The 23,330-nt window shown below is 40.9% G+C and overlaps 1 protein-coding gene across 4 annotated transcripts in view; it reads right to left on the bottom strand.

Moving 5' to 3' along the window:
* Khdrbs3 (KH RNA binding domain containing, signal transduction associated 3) overlaps window positions 1–23,330 on the bottom strand; it is a 210,274-nt gene that overhangs the window by 102,214 nt on the left and 84,730 nt on the right. For all 4 annotated transcript variants that reach the window (XR_002818323.1, XR_002818325.1, XR_002818324.1 and 1 more), the window contains exons 3-4: window positions 12,652–12,768; window positions 7,443–7,589 (exon numbers count right to left, since the gene is read on the bottom strand). Coding sequence is in view for 1 of the 4 variants with exons in the window: in XM_004642492.2 (XP_004642549.1) it covers window positions 7,443–7,589; window positions 12,652–12,768 (264 nt within the window). In the remaining 3 variants the exon portion in view is untranslated. The remainder of the gene's footprint in view (window positions 1–7,442; window positions 7,590–12,651; window positions 12,769–23,330) is intronic.

The raw sequence follows: 23,330 nt of genomic DNA, 5'->3' as shown, positions 1-23,330 counted from the left end.
TGATCCTCCGGTCTCAGTTTCCCCAGCACTGGGATTACAGGCCTGTGCCACCATGCCCAGTTTTGGTGGCTGGCACAGCATGTGGTACCGGGGATTGAACTGGGTCCTTGTGCTTGCCAGGCAGGTGTTCAGACTGCCAAGCTATCTCGCCAGCCTGGATCTATAGAGTTAATAAAACATCAGTTAAAATTTTAGCAAATAAACTAGTAGTTAATTATATACAAATAAACTTATCCTAAAGTACATAATAGAGACACAAAAGAGCCAGAATAGCAAAAATAATTTTGAAAAAAAAAAGAACAAAGTTGTTGAACTTATACAACTTGAACTTTAAATTTTATTAAGAGGATTAATTAATTATGAGCAGGCTACTGGCCTGAGGACAAGCATAAAAATCAAAGGAACAGAACCGAGGATGAAAAGCAGAACCTCGCTTTGATATTAGCAAACTTTTCCTAACAGTATTAAGGCCATTCACTGGGTAAAGGACAATCTTTTCACCATGGGGTGCCAGGACTGCTGGACATCTATATGGAAAAAAGCTGAAATCCTAACATCATACCATACATAAATATTAACTCCCAAGTGGCTGTGGTCCTCAGTAAAGGATTATTAGGAGGACTCAAGCAGAAGGACGGCAAGTTAAAATCCACTCTGAAAAACTCAAGAATGACTCAAAGAAAAATCAATTTTAAAAAATGGGGATGTGGCTAAGTGGCAAGACACTTACCTAGCATAGTCAAGACACTGGGTTCAATACCCAGTACTACCAAAAAAAGAAAGCCACAAAAGAATACTATAAAACACTAAGAAGAACATGGCAGAAAACACGTGTATTTTGCAGTAGGAAAAGAGTTTTCTTGGCCAATCCAGATCAGAGCTAGGGAAGGAGATCTTACCCATCAGTACAGGCCTGTCAAGGTCATGGGTCGGACGGCCCTGCTCATCCATCTCGGAACAGGACCCCCCCCTCGGGTTGGGTCAAGGCCTCATCAAAGTTACACTTGCACAGCTACTGTACACGAATGTGCAGCTCATATCTGTCTCTCTTAGCAGGCTGCGAACTTCATAATGGCAGCGACCGTTCTTTATTCCTTCACATGTGCCAGGCACATGGCAAGCACTGTTTTAAACTAAATGAATACATATTCTGTCATATGTGTTTGTGGGAACTAAGCCCAATATTAACCACAGTCAGTGATCAAGTTAGTAAATAAAGCAATTCTAGGTCATCACCTTCTGAAATGAAGTATGACAACATATTTGTTCCATATGAATATAACAGTTGTTTTCCTCACAACTGACATGATCACAATTCTGTGCTGCAGAATATAAGTCACTATGCCAGCCCAGGCTGGGATCACTGAGGACAGAGCCTTTCCCAGACAGCTTTGTGGCAGCTGTGTCAATGTCTCCAAAATAAACCGTCTACAAGTCAAAATGTTGAATGCCTTATTTTTTAAAAGCCATGAACACATGCAAATCACAAGGTTTTTTTTATCACTAGACTATAAATCACACAAATGACTTCTAACTTTTACATAATAGGCAAAGGTGTATTCCTTTGAAGTAATCATTCTTAGCAATGTCATGGTATCAAAAGGGTTAAAATTGAATGGCAATCGTTACCATGAGAAATGACACTGTCAGAACATAGCTAAATTACCTATATGATGCCCCGGCTCACTATCTACAAGTGTGGTCATAACCACAAAAGTGCCAACGTACTTATGCTGGACTGAAATAACCTGTTGATAATTCTGTTTTCTCCTACGCTACATGTTCTGTGAGGGTTGGGACTAGTCTTACTCATGCTTCATGTTTGACACCAAGCAGTAGGTGTGACATGTGGAAGGCTTGAATATATTTGGAGAATCATGAATTTGGGAAGTGTTTTCAGGGTTACACAAAAGCTTACAACCTGGAGTTCAAAATCCTCAATTAATGACTTTGTTTTTCAAGTATTTTAGCCATCCACACTCAGCAGCATATTTCATTTCTCTCAACTCCACTGTCTCATATGTAGAAGAACAAAACAGATCTATTTGACATGACAAATATGAAGCTCTGGATTGATACAAAGCAATGCAAGTAACAATTACTGACAAGATATTTCAGAAATTAAAGAAAAGAAATGATTTAAAAAAGTACAAGTTAACTATCAATAAAAATTATACTAATGGAGAACCAGAATCCAACATGGCTGACCAGAGAAGGAACCACATTGGACTTAGAGCATACCAACTAAAACACAGGCAACTGAAAAATGGGATGCACTCCAATGCCAAAATAAATCTGAAATAAGAGACTTGTAGATTAAATGAAGGAGACATAGGACTTTATAAATGGCTGCCAGTAGGACTGCTGCTGGGATACAGAGCAGAAGCCACCATTCTGAGAAGTGCCCCCAAAACTCACGGACTACAACAGTGTGGCCAACTCAAGCCACACAGGATAGATTGAAGAGAGAAGCCCTTCACCTATCTTGCCTTGCTCTAAATGGAGGAGACTGCAGCCTGGCAGGAAATTGCTCCAGCACTCCCAGCGGGGCTGATCAGGGGAGTGGCTCCCTCTCCACTGGGCCAGGAAGCTTTATTACCCTTTCTTGTGTCGTGCATTATAGGACCTAACCAGAACCTCTAGTGACAACAAGCTGAGGGACTTCAGTGGCAGCAGTGAAGGTGGTGAAGAGAATAGCACAAGGCCTCCTGCCCTTCTGCCAGCAGAGTGACAGAGTGACTCAGGAGTTAAGCAGCCTTAGGCCACGGTGGGCCAACAAGTGGAAGTCTGCACTCACCCTGCCACAACAAGAGTCGGCAGTGAGACCTAGTAGCTTGGGCTGTCTCCACAGTGTAGGAAGGGCACCGAGTCCACCAACAGCACCCCACTGCCCAGGGACCAGGGGCAGAGAAGACAGACACAAGGTCTCTCCTCAGGCCTGACTCCAGTCTGAGGTTATCAGGACAACTGGGAGAGCAGCGCACAGAAACAGGGTAAGGAGCGGGAGGGCCACCAAGGGACACCCAGAAAGTGGCTGCCTGAAGACTGGCTCAGCCCCCATATCCACAGGCCAAGATCAGCCCTGCGCCCAGCACTGACAGGACTGCGGAAGACGGGATCATCCAGCACAGCTGTGGGCTCTCGCTGGCATGCTGAGGCAGAACTGTGGACACCAGCATTTTATCTTATTTTCTCTATGCCTTGTTTCTTCTTTTTCTGTCTTTGGTTTTTTTAATTTTTTTTGGGGGGTGCTGTTTAGGTTATACTTTTATTATTTGCTTGTCTTGCTTGACTTACTTTTTGTCTTCCTCATGAACTTCCTTGATTTTTTTTGTTTTAACATTACATGAGTGATCTCTGTCTTTTGTCTTTCTGGTCTGCTTTGATATTCTTTCTCTTTCTCCTTCATTCTTTCTCTCCTGTGCTCTTCTCTGGTTCCCCGGAGGTCTGGTGATTGTCCTCCGTCCTCCAGCCTTCCTTATACTGTGTTTCTCTGCAGCGAGCTCTCTGCTTTGTCCTGTAATCCCTCTGGTCCCTGCCTCCCAACACGGTAAAATCACTCTGCTTGAGGGAAACTCACTGTGTCCAAGTCATTGGTTTATGCTGGACTGTGTTATACAAGGTCCTTCACTCATTGAGGAGGCTACGTTCTAGGCATCCCCACAATAAGTGAAAATCAGTGAAGTAGTGACGTTATGTTTATTTTAGTATTTGTATATATTTATGGCTGTATAAACCCTTCCCACACTCTTATAAACCTTTGCCATACTTTTAAAAACACTTCTAATATTCTTAACCATTTTCTAAACTCATAGACATACATTATTTTAAAAATACACATATCCTGTACAGTACTGCAAAATTCCATGATATAGAGGGCCAGCCAAATAGCTCAGCAGACTAAAGAGCCTGCAAGCGGGTGCAGGGGCTGGGGGTTTGATCCCCAGGGCCTTCCATGCTGGCCCCGCCCCCAGGGTGTGCTGAGATGGCAATTGAGACTGGGCGTGGTGGCGCACGCCTATAATCCCAGCTCTTAGGAGGCTATAAACAGGTGGATCACTACAAATCAGGTCTAACAGTGAGACCCTGAATACCCTGCAGACCCTTCCCTAAAACACACACACAAAAAAATCCCATCGTATAGCAAAAAATCCATGATACATAATTTAGATTAATATTTTTTGAAAGTCTGTGAAACAGTGAGTCTGCAAAAGTCAAACTGTGAAATGTCAATGGACTACTGTATAACTGTAGATTGTGTTCCTATTGCTAAAGATAACAAATTAATAGTTACCAGTTTGTCAACTTCTAGGCTATGTTCGATGCTACTGTTAAAGCTAACTGTGCTTCTTTAGCCAGGATGTGACACTTGTCTTTATTCTCCCTGCAGGACAACACTGTGGTTCTCTGAAGTCACAGCCATCACCATAGCCCAGTACTAAAGGACTGCGTGCCAATTCAAATAGCAACTTCTCATTGCTAATAAACTGGCGAGGAAGGACTCTGGGACAGACACAAAACCAAGGGAAAAAAAAAAAAGTTACAACAAGAACACATCTTTGATGAATAGCCATTGCCTAGGGAAGCCTTGCTACTAGTGAGGAAAGTATGTACCACAAGAAATTTACAAGCATCAACATAGAAAACAAATTAAACTTTAAAAGAAAAGAAACTGAGAAGACACTTAAACAAGACGTAACCTCAGATTTCCAGCTCAGGAAGGCAAATCCTGAGAGCAATGAAATGGAGCAATTTGAAAGTCACCCTCCGGGACTCTCTAATGAGGTAGCCGCAGTATAACAAAACAAGTAAGTGAGATTCAAGAAAATAATCAAATCAGAGGGGCTGGCCAAACAGCTCAGCAGATTAAAGCACCTGCTGAAGCAGAGACAGGAATGGGGATTCGATCCCCAGACCTGCTGTGCTGGCCCCACCCCTGTGGCGCCATGAGATGGCGATTGAGACTGGGCGTACTGGTGCGCGCCTGTAATCCCAGCACTTGGGAGGCTGTAAACAGGAGAATCACTATGAGTCTGACCTACGTAGTGAGACCCTGTAGACTCTGTACTAAAAAATACATAAAAAAAGAAAATAATCAAATCAGAAATAATTACTCAGATAACTGAAGAGATGATACCCATAATAAAAGACCTGGTCAGTGACTCTAGAGCAGATTAAAAAAAAATAAATGAGTAAATAAAAAAGGAGGTTAGGAAAATGATGGAAACCATGAATGTCCACATAGGAATGAAATGGAATTCTTGAAGCAAATGCAAACACTTAGATCTAAGAGATCAAAAATGCTATTTAGAGTATACACAACTGACTGAATCAAAGTGAGGACAGAATATCAGATCTAAAAGACTGCTGCTCATTATCATGAAAAGAAAGGTTTCTTAAAAATAGCAGAACCATGAAAAATCAATTCAACAACTAAAAAATCATGCAAAGAACAACAACACTATTGATCAGAGTCAATGAAAACATGAGACAGCACCAACAATATAAAAACTATGTCCACAGAAGTCAAGGCAGAAAACTCTCAAAGTACAGAAAAAGAATTTGACATGCAGATAAGTAAGGTCATAAAACCCATTAACTAATTAAACTATTTGAACTAAAATAACTGTGATAACTAAAATAAATCTATAACTAACTAAACTAAATATAACTAAAATAAATCTATACCAAGGTATATAATAGTCAAGATTCCAGAAAGTCAGCACAAGAATAGTAAAAGCTGTTAGAGAAGAACAATACAAAAAAAAAAAAAGACCCAAGCGTCAATAATGTCAATAGTGTCAATGCAGATCTGATTTCACACATACTCAGCCACGTTATCTTTGAAAAGGGGCCAAACACTTTTACTGGAAGATTGCTGATCTAATAAATGGTACCAGGATAATGGTTTTCCACAAGCAAAAGATTTAAACTAGTGTCATGTCCTTCACCATGCACTAAACTAAAATCAAAATAGTGCAAAGCTCTAAATGTAATCAGAAACAGTAGATCTGCTGGAAGAAAGACTAAGTAGAACTCTTTGAGAAGGTAAACACTTCAAGAGCTCACTATGAGTGATCAAATGGGAAATATGGTAAACCATCAACACCTGGGGGCTCATCTTATTAGAAAGCTTTTGTAGAGCAAAAGGAACCAAGAGCGAAGATACAACCTAGAGTGGGGCAAAAATGTGCCAGTTGTTCCTGAAAGGACTAATATCTAGAATACATTAAGCACTGGAAAAAGTCAGACCTCCCACATGGAAAGACCCAGTCCAAATGTGGGAAGTGAAATGAATGTGCGCGTCTCCGATGAAGAAGTTAAAATAGCAGGTAACTTTATGAATGTTCAAAAGTTGTGAAAGAATGTTCAAAATCACTTCATCAATCAAGAGACGCAAATTAAAACAGTGCTCAGATTCCACTGCTGTCCAGAAATAATGATACTATTAAGCAATCAACCAATAACAAATACTGGTGGGGCTGTGGGAAAAGGAACCCTTGCCCACTATTGGTGAGAGCGCAGACTGGTTCACCTACTGTGGAAATCATTCTAGAGATATTTTAGAAAACTAGGACTAGAGGATCCATTTGACCCAGCTACTTTCCACCTTGTTATCTTCCCTAAAGAATTAAAAATATCACACCACAGTAATGTACACACACCCATGCAGCACAGTTTGTAATAGCTAAATCTTAGAAACAGCTCAAATGCCCATCAACCAATGAATGGATAAAGATTTTTTTTTTAATATACAAGAGTACTACTCCATTACTCAATCTTTTTTTATAATGTTATTTTTATTTTCTATTTACTTTATTCAATCTTAAAGGAGGATACATTTGAAACATTTCTAGGTAAATGGATATACCTTATGACCGTAATCTTAGGTGGACACACATTTACAAATATTGCTCTGTATCTCTGATGTAAGAAAATGAAAGTGTAAATAAGTACTAAATTATATCACAGATACTGGTAAATGGGAAAAAATGTTTCAAGTGGGAAGGAGATCTGGTTGGTGGGGGAGGAAGGAAGGCAGCGAAGAAAGCTGAGTAAAGAAGAATAAAGTTGAAACAAAGCTTTTGTAAATAAGGAGAAGAGGGCTTGAAGGGAAGGAAGGGAAATGGGAAAACTGAGGACTAAAGCTATCAGCTAAAGGTACAAATTACTGAAGATGAATGGGATCATTACATAAATCTAAATCGTACTAGTAAAATTAATTATAAAAAAATCATAGTCATTATGCATGATGGGCATATCTGTAATCTCAGAACCCTGGGAGGTTGAGCCAGGAAGATCACATGTTTAAGCCCAGCCTTAGAAATTTTGAAAGACCCTATCTTAAAAAAGTAAACCAGGGATTAGGATGTAACTTACTTTCATAGTCTGACTTTAACCTGAAGTCCAACTAAAACAAAGAGACAACAACCTGTACTCACAGGGATAAGAAACTTTTTTATTTCTTCCAAAGCATGTCCCATGCGGGCATAAGCTTCTGCTGGTGGAGCGAACACTTCGATGAGAACGTGGAGATCATCGTTGAGGTGAAAGTACTTAGCTTCTCCACTTTTCCTTAACTCTTCTTCCTGAAAAAAGAGAATTCAAAGTTTAGAATGCATCATAATTGCACAAGAAAAAAGGAGCAAAAGCTACTCAGTGCTTACTTAGCATGAATTGTCATAAAGATTCACTCAACAGCAAATACTACGCTAGAGAAAGGTGGCTTTACCTATAATCTGATTCCGTCCTTCCCGGGCCTTCAAAGGCCCACGCTGAGCTCTGATCTGGAGCAGGGCCAGTCTTCTAGTCCTAGCCAGGGCCCACAGAGATCGCATCATTGCCTTGGCCCCCAGTGCTAACTCCTCAGCCTGCTCTGACCCCTTCCCAAGGTGCTTCCGCTGCTTAGCCTCCTCTGCACACCCCAGCCTGGCTAAGCTCCCAGGCCCACCTTGGCACTGGTGATAGAGCGTGCCTGCGATGCTGTCACACAGCATTATCCCTGCCTGAGACCCCTAGCTCAGAACTAACTGCACAGTGCTTCACTTGGGCATTTGACCTGCAGGTGGTGATCTCCATGGGCAGCCATGGCAACTCTCGCCTGGTGCTGTGTGCCACAGTCCACACCGGGGCACACCTACCAGACACGCTGACTCGCGCCCTGCACGCACAGGATCCACACATCTGTGTGTTCATTTGCTCATCTGCAGCCACTGCACATGTGGGACACTATACTCTATCTGAGAATAAAATGGTGAGGCCATGACTTTATATAATTGTGATCAAGTTTTTAGTTTAGTGTTTTTTTTTTTTTTGTTTTGTTTTGTTTTTGAGGGGAGTTACATCAGAAAATGCACAGATTCCACAGAGTGATGAGCTCCCCCCAGCATATTTTATGGATGACAGGAGAGAGGCAGTGTAGTGAAGGGGGAAGAAAGCAGACTCTCCAGTTCTGCACGGAACTCCCAATCTAACGCTTCCTAATAGGCCTTTGGGAGGTCACTTCGCCCTCGTCTTAAAGGGGCAATGTTAAGTGAGCATAACAGAGTCACACTTACCTAGCAGGGCTGTCAGAGTAGGAAAGAGTAAACACAGAAATGCCTTAGACTAAGGCCAAGCAATACATGCCCTAGAAATGAATGGAGTGTGGCTAACTACTACTACTACATACTACAACACCGATTCCTGTTAGTTTGTAAGTGGGGTGAGCAGCACGTCCAGCATCACACTTGGCATAAACCAAAAGCTCAACAAAGCTCAGCATTACCATGATTATCAGGTAATACAGTGAGCTGGGCGTTATCAGTTATGACTCCTGTGATATCAATCTAGCAAATTAAAAGAATAAAAGGAATAAAACCTTTGATAGACTTTTTGAAATAGTGACCATTTGAGACCCTAAAATGATGAGATCTATCTTAGAACAGAAGTTAATATGAAGCAATAGGATCTACCTTGGAAATAATTACATTATTAACTGAGGATTTCTATGGATTGTAGCTAAATAAAGATGATCAATTTTCACCAACATTCTACAGTTGGAGGAGTTGGGAATCTGGTTGTAATACAGCAGATGGGATGTTGATAGCACCCATTTAGGTAACAAGCATATCACTTAAATGATTTCCTGTCACCTGCCGAGCAAATCTTCGGCGTTTTAAATGATGGATCACACGGCAGAGTCAACAGCACAGCGTGACACCATGAGGAAGAGAACACTGTTGGTGTGGAGAGAGCCGGCTGCTGCTTACTGCACTCAAGACTTTTCCAAAGAAAACGATAGGCTCAGGGCTTGCTCTGACTTGAACCTTGAGTGTCCCCAAAGGTCTCTGTGTTAAAGACTTCATCACTAGGAAGCTCTGTTGGGAGGTGGTGGAACCTCTAAAATGTAGGGTCCAATAGGAAGTCTTCAAGTCAAAGGGACCCTGCCACTGAAGGGAACAGAGGGACCCAGGCCCCTACTCTCTTGGCTTCCTGGCTGAGAGATGGCCTCTTGTGCTGTGCTGTGCTGTGCTGTGTGGACGGTCACAGTGCACTGTGCACCACCTCACCTCAGGCCCAATAACGATGGGAAGAGCCCATCATGGACTGGTAGCTCCAAAACTGTCAGCCAAAATGCATCTTTCTGTTTTGTAAGTTGATTATTTCAAATATTTATTATAGTGACAGGAATCTGATATTGTGTTGGTAGTCAGAGGCCCAAAGAGACAGAAGTATTCTAAAAGGGTTTACTGATGCTGGCCAAAGGTCGACAGAGATGCAGAGAACACCTATGTCCTAGCTGAATAGCAACACAGACAACTCTCTCTCTCTTACCTGAGATTTAGGATATTTGGTTAACAGTGAAAATAGGAAAGGATTGGCAACATTTGGGATTGTGCAAGTGCTGATTATCCAAATGCCAAACTCCCAAGAAGCCTTGCACACTGCTAGTTTATCTGGTGAGGCTTTCCCTAGACTGCTCTAATACAGAGTTCCACAAAAGGGGATGGGACACCAATTCTCATGCCTTCCTATTGCTCCTCACTTCCTCCTGCCCTATGGCAGATCTCTGGTTGTTCTATGATGCAGGGCATTAGAAAACTAACTCAAATCTAGAGGTACGGAGTACATGTATTTGGTAACTGTTATATCTCCTAGTGTGTGACACTTCCTCCTAATCTTCCAGGAAGAACCTCGGACCTTGTACTGCAGCGACTACACAGAGAGGAGTATAAATACACAGATGAGTTGAGAATTAATGCAATTAACTCTGATACAATGCTGTTCTGCTAAGGGCCACTGATCAGAGAGGACTATGAAGCCAAGAGATGCATGGGCTTTTGATCCTGGTCCATGGACTCTAGGTTGAGTGGATCATACAATGAAGGTATTCATTTTGCTTCTAGTTGTTGGTGTCTTAATAGAATGAGAATGATCACCAGCTGCAGAATCACCCTGCTATTTGGTGATCTATATTTTCAAAGACATAGAGATGAGAGGATTACTGAATGGACAAGTGTCTAGGAAAGATACCACAGTATCATTGGCCCAAACCAATGTGTAGCACATATGCAGTGACCTGGTAGTGGCCAGACTTACAGGCAGATATTTAAGGATTTCAAGCCTCAGCCATTTCAGTGCTGCTCTGGGTATTCCTAAAGCATCCACAGTCACAAAAACAGAAGCTCGGCATTACTGCACAACAGACTACTCTGTTTTTGAGGATGACTGCCATTGCTGGGCACCAAAGGCAAATAGCCACAAGCCTCAGAGTGGCACCAAAATTTAGGAGGACAACTAAACTGTATTAGCAGGTTGCTACCATTTAGGCTCTCTTTCACTGTATGGATAGGCAAGCACTTCTGTTACTTGGACACAGCACCTGGATACTGGCTTTCTTACTTCCTTTCCAGCTCTAAACTTGGATGGGTGCCCTGATCACGGCCACTATAGGACACAAAGACGACTTCTGACCAAAGGATTCCTTCAGCGATTTCTGTCTGTAGGATCACTGCACTTGTCAGGTAACTCATTACGAGACAGCCCTATTAAGATCTGAACTCGGATACCAGCAAATATGCAGCACCTTCCTCAAGGGCACGCAAGCTTGGACCAACTGGCTAACCTTCTCCTACTGCCAGAACAGCTAAGCTAGGGAACCAAAGTAACATCATTTGGGACAGCAATGCTTAGGCAAGCAGCGAGCAAGGCCAAGGGAAACCTGGTCAGGTGTAAGAATCATTCTAAACATATACTGAAAGCAGAGTTTCTCCTTAAGTAAGCTTGAGCATTGGAATCTACGCTTTAAAACAGTACTACCCAAAAGTCTGATAACATATGAGTGCTTGAGTCAGGAAAAGAAAGGGCTGATTAACTGTATTAAAAGCTGAAACTTCACTAGGCAATATAATCTAAGGGACCACTGTCATGTATATGGTCTGTTATTGTTCAAAATGTCATTATTCCATGCATGGCTGTACTGGAAATGAAATGAAAGACCTAAAGGAACTAATCTAAAATGCTCACAGTGATGGTGATCTTTGCAAGAGAACTTTTATAATGAATTTCTCCAGTTAACTCAAGTTCTCTGGATGTTAGTATCTTACATGCAAGAGAATAAAAATGTTTCCTGTTATAATTTTTTTCCCAAGGATATAACGGAGTATTGTGTGGAAAATGTCTCACAGTGACTGACTCTCACTGTCTGTTAAATAAACATTAGATGACTATTTGTTATTATAAAAGCTATTACTTCAATGGAATTTGTTGAAAGAAGCTAGATTTCATCTCAATAATTTTCATATTAAAAACCCAAATGTCTAACATTTCATGATAGCGATCACTATGAACTCAGTTCTCAATATTATAAATCTTTTAATGATGAGAAAATAAGTGACAATAGAGAATAACATAAGTGACACATTATGATATGTGACAAACTCAGAAATTTAAGATGATTGGTAAAAATCTTCTAACTTGTGAAAAAAGCAGAACATTTAGCATACATACATCAAGTATGATAAATGAATATTAAAACATTTAAATGAATTTGAATATCATAAATGCATATAATATTAATAAAAGAGCCAAAGGTATATATGCACTATAAATTCAGCTACAGCCAAGCACTACTTAGGACAGGGCTACCTTCTGAGAAAGGCACTGCAAGGCAATTTCCATGCTGTCTAAGCATCATAGTGTGCAGTGACACAAACCACAATAGCTACAACATAATAGGCAATGTGTCATACAAGGGGCCCATTATTGGTCAAAATGTCATTACGCAGTGCATGACTGTATTTGAAACAGAATGAAATCTAAATGAAGTAATATAAAATGCACACACTGATGGCAAAATCTTCATGATAACTTTAACATTAATAATAGTACCCATAAGATGATATGTTAGAGAATCAAAAATGTAATTATATTTTATATATGAATGTAATAGTTACAAATATGGGTTTAAGATACTGTACATTTTGAAGCTGGCCAAAGTAACAATTTTCTAAACAGCATCACAAATGTATCAACTTATATAACATTTTCCTTTAACTGCACTTGAGATCAGAGATAGCTCTTACATAATATGTATCAAAGCAAACCATGATCTATAATTAATAGTATTACCTGGCCAGATAAGTTGCCATTGTCTACAGTGAGTATTACCTTAGCCTTGTCTCTCATGGAACCTTTTCCAAGGATGGACATTTTTGTCAAGGTTTCTTCTTGTAAACGCTTCAAAGAATTGCCACGTGGACCCAAAAGTTTCCCCACAAAGTTGAACTAGGAAAAACAAACCAACCAACCAAATTTGTAACATTCATATTTTACAGAAGTTTGCCAATCTCGAACATTAGGAAATACTACAGTATGCTATGCTTTATTCATTGATGACAAATATTTAAGTTACTGCTACAGGCATCATAATGTAAAGTGTTCTACAAATTACACAAAATGAAACTAAAAAATTGTGAATTTAGAAATACATTCTATGCCTATCAAAGTGCTGTTGTATTTTTATAAATTATGAATGGAACTCATTTCCCTTAATTATTGGGTTCATGTCCACTATGAATGATGACAGGACACAGATACAGTACAGATGAAGACAGCAACGCCAGAAACACTGGGGCATGCTCCAACTAGCTTATTCAACAGTGAATACTTGAGTCCTTGCACTTGGTCAGCACTCAGATAGGTGTTCTGAACAATAAGTGGCCTGACTCAGATAAGGAATTCAGTGGCTGACAGAGCCTCACAACAAGATTCATTCATCTGTTACAGAAGGACTAGACAGGTTGGTGCTAGCTATTTGCTTAACTTACGTGTCTGCATCCTTTTATTTCATGACCAGTATAGAAGTGAATTCACTGAGCACATGGCTCTGTGATTAAACTATCATGGTTTAGGACCTTCTCCTGCTTAGCAACTGAATGATCCTGCGTAAGTTACCTGTCTTCAGGATATTCAGTTCCCTCGACTGTGAAACAGGGATGAAGACAAGAGCTTACTCTCAGGGATGCTCTGAGAATTAAAGTGGATCAATACCATACAAATAAATACTTTAGAATAACGCTTAGCACTTAATAGACACTCAATAAATATATCTTAAATAAAAGAGGCATGACTAGGAATTTCATACAATTTAAAAGGTTTACTATAATGAAGATAACTCTAGAACCCGCGTAGAATTCATCCTGTTTACCAGAAGGAAGCTGCTGTCTTTGGCAAGATTCTTGATTAGAAGCTGTGTGTAGTTACTGCTTCTGCAGCGCTCTATGCCACTGCTGTGCTGTTGCTGTTTTTAAGAGAAAATTGTTCCCCAATTTATCTAACTATGGCAATTGAAGTAATTTTCTTGAAATTAGTTAACATTTTAGAAAAATCAAAATGGTATTTTTTCCTTGCCCAGTTTTAATTTCATTGGTCTTCAATCACAAATCAACTATACATTTTAACCTTAATATGCAATTACTTTTTGCTTTTTAAAATTTAAGTAATTTTCTTAAATATAAAAGTTACACTGAAAGAGTTTAAAAAGTCAAAAACTACTAAAAGGTGCAGAGGGAGATGTCTTAGTTACTTTTCTCTCATTGCTGGGGCAAAATACCCGACAACCAAAATGAAGGAAAGAAAGGTTCATTTAGCTCAGTTTGTGGAGATTGCAGCCCATACTCAGCTGGCTCCAAGGAGGGCGGTACGGCACAGAGGCAGCAGCTCAAGGCTGCAGAGGACAACAGAGCAACAGGAGCAAAAAGGGAGCAAGCCTCTTGGCCTTCCTTATCCGGTACGCAAGCCACACCCGACAGTGGGGGTCGCACTCTCACAGTCTCCCTGTTCTGTTCCTCACAGGCTCGGGATGTTTACAAAGTGAGGACGCTGGCCCTGAAGGGTCACTTAGCTAAACCTCTGAACCTCTCAAGCTGCCACAATGTGTTAAGCATTACAGGGGGAAGAGTGTCTTCTCCCATCTATTACTATCTTCTTACTGTCCATTTTCTCTGCTTTGTCTTTCTGAAAATTACTAGTATTCGGGTACTGGTCTTCTGTGTTGGATCTCTAAGTCTCTTTCACTCTTCCTAACTCTGTCGTACTTGTTCTTTCATTTCTGCTATCAAGTGTTTAATAATATGACTTTCTATATTTGTTCTTTTTATGGCATTTTGTTTATTTAGATTTCATGGAAACATTAGGGTTTTATCATTTTGGAGATAGTGGGCTTGGGATGTAGCTCAGTGGTATCATTTTGGAGATATTAATTGCAGCAACCCCTCTCTGCATGGGAATTTATAGCACTGGCCACATCAAGGGCTTCCTCTGCCACAGTTTGTGATCTGTCTCCTCCTATATCCTAGGCTATCCTCAGATCACTGTTTACTCTGTGCTACTGGCTTTAGATGTAAGAGTGGGGCTCCAAAATGCTGGCTAGAGTTCTGCTTTCACACATGGACTAAACAAACAGAAGCCCACAGTTTTCACGAAGAGCTATTCAACATCACAACCCATCTACCTCCCTTCTCTTAGTCAAGGCCTCTCCCAGAGGATCTCCTGTCTCCTAGTAGGAGTTGAAAGCCAAGCTGTCAGAATCCTACATCCATCACTAAGCATGAATACTTTCATTTGAAGGACACATTTCCCTTATTCTCAGCACAAAAGTTGGTCCTCACTCTCAGAAACACCTACATCTCAGAACTGAAGGCTTCTCTAACTCTACATCTTTGGGAAATCACTTGTCTTGTGCTTGGGTATGGAAGGAAGGGCAGAGGCCTGATCTGATCAGAGGAGGAGAATATTTGACAATTCAATAGCTCGTGGACAACAGGAACCTCCAGCCAAGTGTCCCTTTTTAGTTCCACTAAATTCCCTATCTCAATAAGTGAAATCTGGAATTCCCGAGACTGTTTCAGGTCTTCAGACACTAAAGAGCAGACATCAGATCGCCTGGGTCTGGCCCTGCATGCTCAGTGCTTTTCATTCCTGATTCCTGTGACACACCCATCTATCCACACACTGGGCAGGTACCAAACTACTGCTAACTTTGTCTTCCGGTGTCTCACTCTTTCTTTTGATTTTTCACAGCATTCTATGTTTATTAATTCTTTTATATTCATTGTGGTGGGTTTTAACGGTAGAATAAAACTGCTGAGATCACATAGCCATATTTACATTGTGCAATAAATGGTCAAAGACTTCCCAACTGATACAAATTAAGAGGCTTAAAAATCAGCCAGTGAAAATGTCTAATTTTATACTGAAGAAAATGAAGTCTGGAGAGTGTTACAATTTATTCAAGAACAACTGATAAAGCATAGAATTCTGATTCAGTTCACAGAAATCAATGAAATGTTATATCACATCAACAGAATGAAGAACAAAAATCATATAATCATCTAAATAGATGCAGAAAAGATATTGGATAAAATTCAGATTTTTATCCATGATAAAAAATCCAAACACTGACTGAGCAAATTAGGTGCAGAAGGATTGTACCTCCACATAATGAAGGCCGTATGCTGTCACACTATGTGGGGCTAGGAAAAGCTGGGGGCTTTTCTTCTAAGAACAAGACATGGATGCTCACTCACACCAATTTCAGTCAGCACAGTACAGGAAGTCCCTGCCAGAGCAATGAAACAAGAGAAAGAAACAAAGGGCAAGTGACTGGGAAAGAGGAAATCAAACTCACTGTGGGTGACATGACTTCTGGGTTGGTTTTTTTTTTTTTTTTTTTTTTTCCACAACTGGGATGAGGGGAAAGGAGAAAAGAAAGGAGATGTATGGGCAGTGATGCTGAATAGCTCTACACACACACACACACACACACACACTGGTTTATTGAAAGAACAGTTAGATGCTTAAGCTTTTGATCACTTTTGCATGTTTATATCCAGAAATCTGAAAAACTACTTTAGGACAACAATATGCATTACAACAACCATTGTTCAATTCCTAAATCATCTTCAAGTCTGTATTATATCTAAGGCTTTTAAAAATTATTTGTTATTCTTTTTAAAAAGCTAAGAAGGACACAGTCTTCAATACAAGAATAAGTAACAAAAATGATGATATGATCATATGTACAAAAAATTCCAAACACACTGCCAAAAAACTGTAAGAACTCATATATTTAATGAAGTTGTTGGATAGAAAATTAATGTACAAAAATAAGCAACACTGTCATATTCCAATAACCAACTCTCTGAAGTACAGATAAACAATCTCCCATTTTCAGTAGTTACAATGAATGAACAAATGCACACCTAGATACAAATTTCACCAGTGATAAAAGAGCTCCAAAATGAAAACTGCAACACTGATGAAAAAATTCAAGAAGACAACATAAAAAATGTAAAGATACCCTGTACTTGGGTGGTAAAAATCTATAATGTTAAATTTTTCAGACTGCTCAAAGCAACCTACGCATTCAGCGCAATACCTATGGAAATACCATTCTTCTCCTTAAAAGCACGGACAGTCTTATATTTTTACAGTGTAGTCCTGGGGAGTTAACCCAGGACTTGTACACTGAGCTACATACCCAGCCTTTTTACTTTGGAACAGGGTCTTGTCATATAATCTTGGTCTCGAGCTTGTGATCCTTTTGCTTCAGCCTCCCAAGTAGAAAGGATAATCATCTTCATAATAAATGATGTTGGGAGGAAGGACATGGTAGTGCATATCTCTAATCCCAGCAACTCAGAAGGCTGAGACAGGAAGACCATAGAAGACTATTCTCGGTAATTTACCAAGACTTACCCTACCCCCCGACAAAAAAAAAAAAAAAAAAAAAAAAAACTAAAAGGGCTGAAGATATAGCTCAGCAACAGAATGCTTGTCTAGCATGCTTGAAGCTGTCAGTTTAATCAAAATACAGAAATTGGGCAGGGAGATAGCTCAGTGGATTAAGTACCTGCCTGGCAAGTGCAAGGTCCTGAGTTCTACCCCTGATACTGAAAAAAAAAAAAAGGATAAAATACAGAAATTAATAAGAAATAAATGGTACTGAGAAAAGTGGGTGTATCTGCATGCAGATGGATGATAGCAGAAGCTATTACCAGGAGAGAGAGAAGAACACAATGCATTAAAGATATGAATGTAAGAGTAGAAACTACAAAAGTACCAAAAGAAGACAAATACTCAAAACAGGATACACAAGATCTCTCTATTCGCTTTTTGTAGTTCAGATTGGTCTTGAACTAACTATGCAGCCAAGGCTGAACAGGAACTAATGGTAACCCTCCTGCTTCAGCCTCCAAAATGCTGGAATTACAGGTGTGAGCTGCCAATCCTGGAAAAGGGCAAGGATATTTGGATACGACTTTAAAAGCATTGGAAACAAAAGCTAATAGACCCAGAAGATTATGTGAAACTAAAATGCTATTGTACAGAACAGGAAAACAAGCATCGGAATGCACAGACAACCTACACAATGAGAAAGAATATTTGCAAACTGTACCTCTGAGAAGGATTAATATCTAGAACATATAAGGGACTAAAGCAAACAAACAAAAAAGAACAGCAAAGAAAGACAAAAAGAAAAACCTGATTAGAAAATGGACATTTCTAAAAAGAAGACACAAAAATGGCCAACAAATATATGAAAAATGCTCAACATCACAAACCAATGAGAAGAGTCACATCAAAACCACAACAAGGTCCTAATTCATTCCAGTTAGAATGACTATCATCAAGGAGACAAACATGAACGAGTGCTGGAGAGAATGTGGAGAAAAGAGGACACTTGCACAGCCCGGGTGGAAATGCAAACGAGTACAGCTGTTAAGGAAAACAATAAGGAGGCTGCCCTGAAAACGGAATTAGTATGTGACCCAGAAATGCCCTACTTGGCATCTGCGCATGCACTGCAGAGACACATGCACTCCCACGTCCACTACGGAACTCCTCACAGGAGTTAAGAATGGAAGCAACCAGGATGTCCATCAACTGCTGAACGGATAAAGAAAATGTCCATGACAACAGAGGAATACTACTCAGCCACAGAAGAGAAGAAACACTGTCATTTTCAACATGGAAGGAACTGGAAATCATTATGCTACGGGAAGCAAGCCAAGTACAGAAAGACAAGTACCACACAACCTCACCTCTTATTCGGAGTACTAAAAGTGGATCGCACAGAAGGTGGGGGTACAGTGGTAGTTTCCAGGGGCTGGGGAGGGTCGGGTGGAAAGGGGCAGGGCTGGTTGATCACTAGAAGCTGAGTTAGGCAGTAGTCATGCTGGTGCGTTACTGCATAGTAGGCTCCCTACGGATCACAACTACATAAAGCACGTTTCACACAGCTAGAAGAAAGGAGTTTGAGTATTTTCACTATAAAGAAATCCTGTTGAAGACACGTGTGCTTAATCTAATTTAAACATTACACAGGGTAGGGGTCTCACTCAGGGGCAAAAACCTTCCTGGCATGCTTGTGTCCCTAACTTCATCTGACTTCATCCCCAGGACCAAATAAACAGCCCCCGCCCATCACATAATGCACACATGTATCAAAACATCACATAGTGCCCTGTAATCTGTACAGGTTTTACTTTTTTGTTTGTTATTTGATGGCACCAGGGATTGAACTCAGGACCTTGCACTTGCTGGGCAAGCACTTATTCCACTGAGCTATCTCCCCAGCCCCAGTTTTTACTTTTTAATGGAAAAAGTAAGTTTTCTTTAAAACAGCATCAAATTGCAGTTCTATACACTAATTTTCTTCTAGTTTAAGAAAGCTGAGCCATTGTCAAGGAAGGTTTATAGAAGCTTTGCTGGATAAAGCTATGTAATGTGAGCCTGGGGCGAGTAGGGGGAAGAGCCGGCCAAAGGCACAGCAAATGGCGAAGTGCAGTCAGATATAATTCACTTGTTACTGTAATAAGCTCCTCCCAAGTAGGGAAGAAACAGGCTTCTATGTGAACAGGCAAAACACATTCTATACCATTTTATTTACCTTTAGGGTCTCTTTTTCCTCTTCCTATTAGTGTTTTGTTTACAAACAGTATATAAGTGAATACTCTCTAATACTCATCCCTAACTCTGTTGAGCCATACATTATACATCAGCCTTCTCCTATCCAAATAACCCTGCTGAGTCTCAGCTCTTTACAATGGGCTCGTACTACCTATTGCGGGTGCTTGTTCTAAGAACTGAGTAAAAATGCACACAGAATCATGTACAAAAGCCGTCAACAGAGCATGTGTAGTTGATGTCAAAATAATGACCGATAAATTGTGAACATTTGTTATCTTACCTAAACGACACCCACTTTTAACTGACATTGACTCCCCTGCATCTGCAAGGCTGCAAGAGAGCCACACACTGAATGGACAAGAGCAGCCCATGCCACTATGGTAGGAGGGATCCATGTGTCATTAGAAGCCAGGCCCTCGAGGCTCAGAACTAATTGTGTGGGTGCCGTACCCGAAGAGCTCCATCTCTTGGTCAGGTTCTTAGGCTACGGATTGCATCACCTCCCTAGAGGGCATCTGAAAATATTTAGCAAGTTCGTTTTGTTGACAGAATGACTGGGGTCACTGGGATTTAGCGTTGACATTGGCAAAGGCCTACAATGTCACCCACCAGAAGTGGACAAGGCTGACCTTCACAACGAAGATCTATTCTGTACAAAATGACAACTGTGGCTCTCTTAAGAATACTGCTGGAGAAAAAAAAAACACAGACATGGCTACTTCCTACAATACGAAGCCTTCACTATTGTCTTGCTCTCCATTTACAAACTCAGTTCCTTCATGGAGTCTATAAAACATCTTAATGTATTAGAACACAGAAGGATGAAACAGTCCTTTAAGATAGCTACAGTCAGTACTAGCACCAAGAAAAGGCCTACCCAACACAGACAGATCAAGAACAAATTTTGGACTCTATGAACGATGTAAACCATAAGCTTGCAAAGCAGTACAGTCCCCTACCCCTCCTGCAGTCCACTGACAGTGGGCTTCTGCAGCAGTGTCACTGTGCCATGCTCCCTCCGACAGTGAGGGGAATGCAGCATGCCAGGCCTATCCTACTGTGCTTACCACCACATGGCTTCTAACAGCCCTGAGATTTTAGGGTCACTGTGAAGGGTAAGACAACAAATACCATGTGAAGCACTGTGTCAGTGTCCAGTTTGACCTGAGTGTTGCACTCCTAAAAAGACATGATGACCAAGAATTAGGTACCCTAATACCTCCTTTTGTGTTCCCCCAAATAGCTTACCTCAAAGAACTGCTCATCATGCAGTGACCATTGTCATAAGCTACTTCCTTATGACAATGGTGGAGGACCATAAGACCTGCGTACTGCTTCATCCATAGATGGTCAGCTACTTGCTTATGACATTGTTTACAACAAGGCCTGTCACAGACCCTCCAAAACTCCCATTTCTGTACCATAAAAAGATGATGTGTTCATTTTCATAAATCCATCAGAAAAAGCTACGTACCCTGTCCTGATTAAAGACTACCACCCAAAGCCCCAGAATTTAACACACTGAAACCTGAGCCCATAGAGCAGCCCTCCTTGCAGCCCCTCTGGGAACTGGCTAAGCTCAGGACAGAACATTCTTATCACTGTCCCCTGCTGTAACTGCTACCCATTTGACACATCTGCCTGGCATCCTCCACTTCTCCCCTAAGAGAAATGCCCCTTTCTCAGTCCTGCATGAAGCAGTACACAGGTCTCATGGTCCTCCACCATAGTCAGCTTCTGTTCCCAACTGCAACACTGCCTTTCTGCGTTTCTCCTAAGATCCTTCTAAAGTATGCCCATATTTAAGTGCATGTTTGTTTTTTGACAAGTACATTTTTAAGATACTAAAAACTTCATATAATTCAACAATCTTTTTTTTTTTTTTTTTTGCAGTTATGGGGGTTGAATTCAAGACCTTGCACTTGCTAGGCAAGCAGTTATGCCACTGAGCTATCTCCCTAGCCCCTCAACATTCAGTTTTATGTACAGTTTCATTTTTTCTGTGTAAATTAAAGCCTCTATTAATCAATACATATTTGCTAATAATTTTTCCATTTGTTCACCTGCACCCAAGATGAAAACGCTCTTTATCACTTCTGCGACCAATGATTTTTCTCCAGATGACTTTTACTGTATTACACACACACGACAAAATTGTAAATGGGAAAATTTAAATGATTCTGAAGATGAAAAACCAACATTATTAAGCAGATTTTAGTTTCACTACGAGATGCATATATAAGCTACGTAATTATATTCTTCATTGGAAACGACCATATGCCTTTCTGAACTAGTTTTAATTGATCTAAACTATATTTGTGACTTGACACTGCTCCTTAGGGAACAATTACGTTAAGCTGTCATTTCATAAACAACTAAATCTCAACAACATGCCATGGTCTCCACCAAACGGCCTCCCTTAATTGGGTGCACACCAAAAGGTAGTGGAACAAAGCGCTGTTGTATTGGCTCTAACCACACTTGAGACTCAACCTGCGACCCTCTGCTACTCCGGCTTCACAGGTGGTTCTTGCCATTTGCCACCCTCACAGGGCAGCCCACCCTGCAAGAGGACGTGACTCCCCAAGGGCACTGACCGGGTGAGCTGTGTTCAATGTTTTATCTATGACATATGTATGGAGAGGGTAATGTTTGATGAAGCAATTTATAACATAGGTCCTAACAATGTCACCTCCAACTTATCTCCTAAGCCTGTCCACAATTCTCCAACTCTACCAAAACCACCACCTTAAGCCTGACCACAACCCCCTCTCATGCAGACCACTGCAGAGTCCTTTCTGTGCACCATCTATCTCTACCTCCTATCAGCAGAGAGGTTTTTTTTTTTGTTTGTTTGTTTTGTTTTTTAAATATAGTATTGGCCATACTACATCTATGCATAGAATACAACTATCCCAAATTGCCCAGCTCTGGATGTCAAGGGGCCTCCCCCAGCTCAACCCACACTTCCAGCCTCTGAACTCCTGCTCCTGGCTCAGCTATATCATATTTCTATCAGCTTCTCAAAATCACCATGCTCCAAGAACAGTCCAGTGGCTCAGATTGAAAAAAAAAAAAAAAAACTTGAAAGCAAGTTCCCTCAATCATAAAACAGCAAAATGTAGCACAGAATGCAAATGAGGCCAAGCCTTCAGGGCAAACACTAGCCCTAAATAACCCCAGGCACTTGTGCTAGAAGAAACACAAGGCAAGCATTTGCCCATAGGGCAGGTTCTTATAGCAGGAGGACCAGGATACGCCTGAATTAACTGGGGTTGACATTTTAAAGGCTTTTCCGCAACAATTCCCCCAGACACCAGGGCACATACAAGGCACTGCAAGGAGAATGCCAGAGACGTCTTTCCCTGGGTTGTTGATGGGCAAGCAGAAAGCAGCCGCCACTGGGCCCAGCCCAGACCCATCCGCCTTGTACTCTTCCTCAACAGAAGCTTTAATCTGCACAACGATAGGCATTAACAAATGAACAAATTCAAAAGAACCTGCACTTAGGTCAGCACCTAGACCTGTCATCGCTGACAACACAGGGAACCAGTTCTAGGTCCTGATGGTTAACAACAGCAACAAAAAGACAAGGACCCTGTCTTGCTGAATGTTGTGTTCCAGTGGTGGGGATAGAGGAGAAAGTAAAACACACGCAGATGAAAATATTTGCTGATAGAGATGGAAAGCGACTACAGAGGGCAGTTTCTGAGACAGGACACAGACAGCAGGGATAGAGAGGAAGGACGCAGGCGATGACAGCGAGAGACAAGAAGAGGACAGATGCACCCGGCCGCGCTGCACCATCAGATCCTCAAGGGCAAGAAGCAACACACAGGAGCCATCCGGGTGGCTTCATTTTCTCTTTGCATTTT

The sequence above is a fragment of the Octodon degus genome, unplaced genomic scaffold, assembly GCF_000260255.1.
Source record: "Octodon degus isolate 3935 unplaced genomic scaffold, OctDeg1.0 scaffold00154, whole genome shotgun sequence".
NCBI lineage: Eukaryota > Metazoa > Chordata > Mammalia > Rodentia > Octodontidae > Octodon > Octodon degus.
The sequence above is the reverse complement of the archived record's forward strand: the minus strand, read 5'-3'. Positions and strand labels throughout refer to the sequence as shown.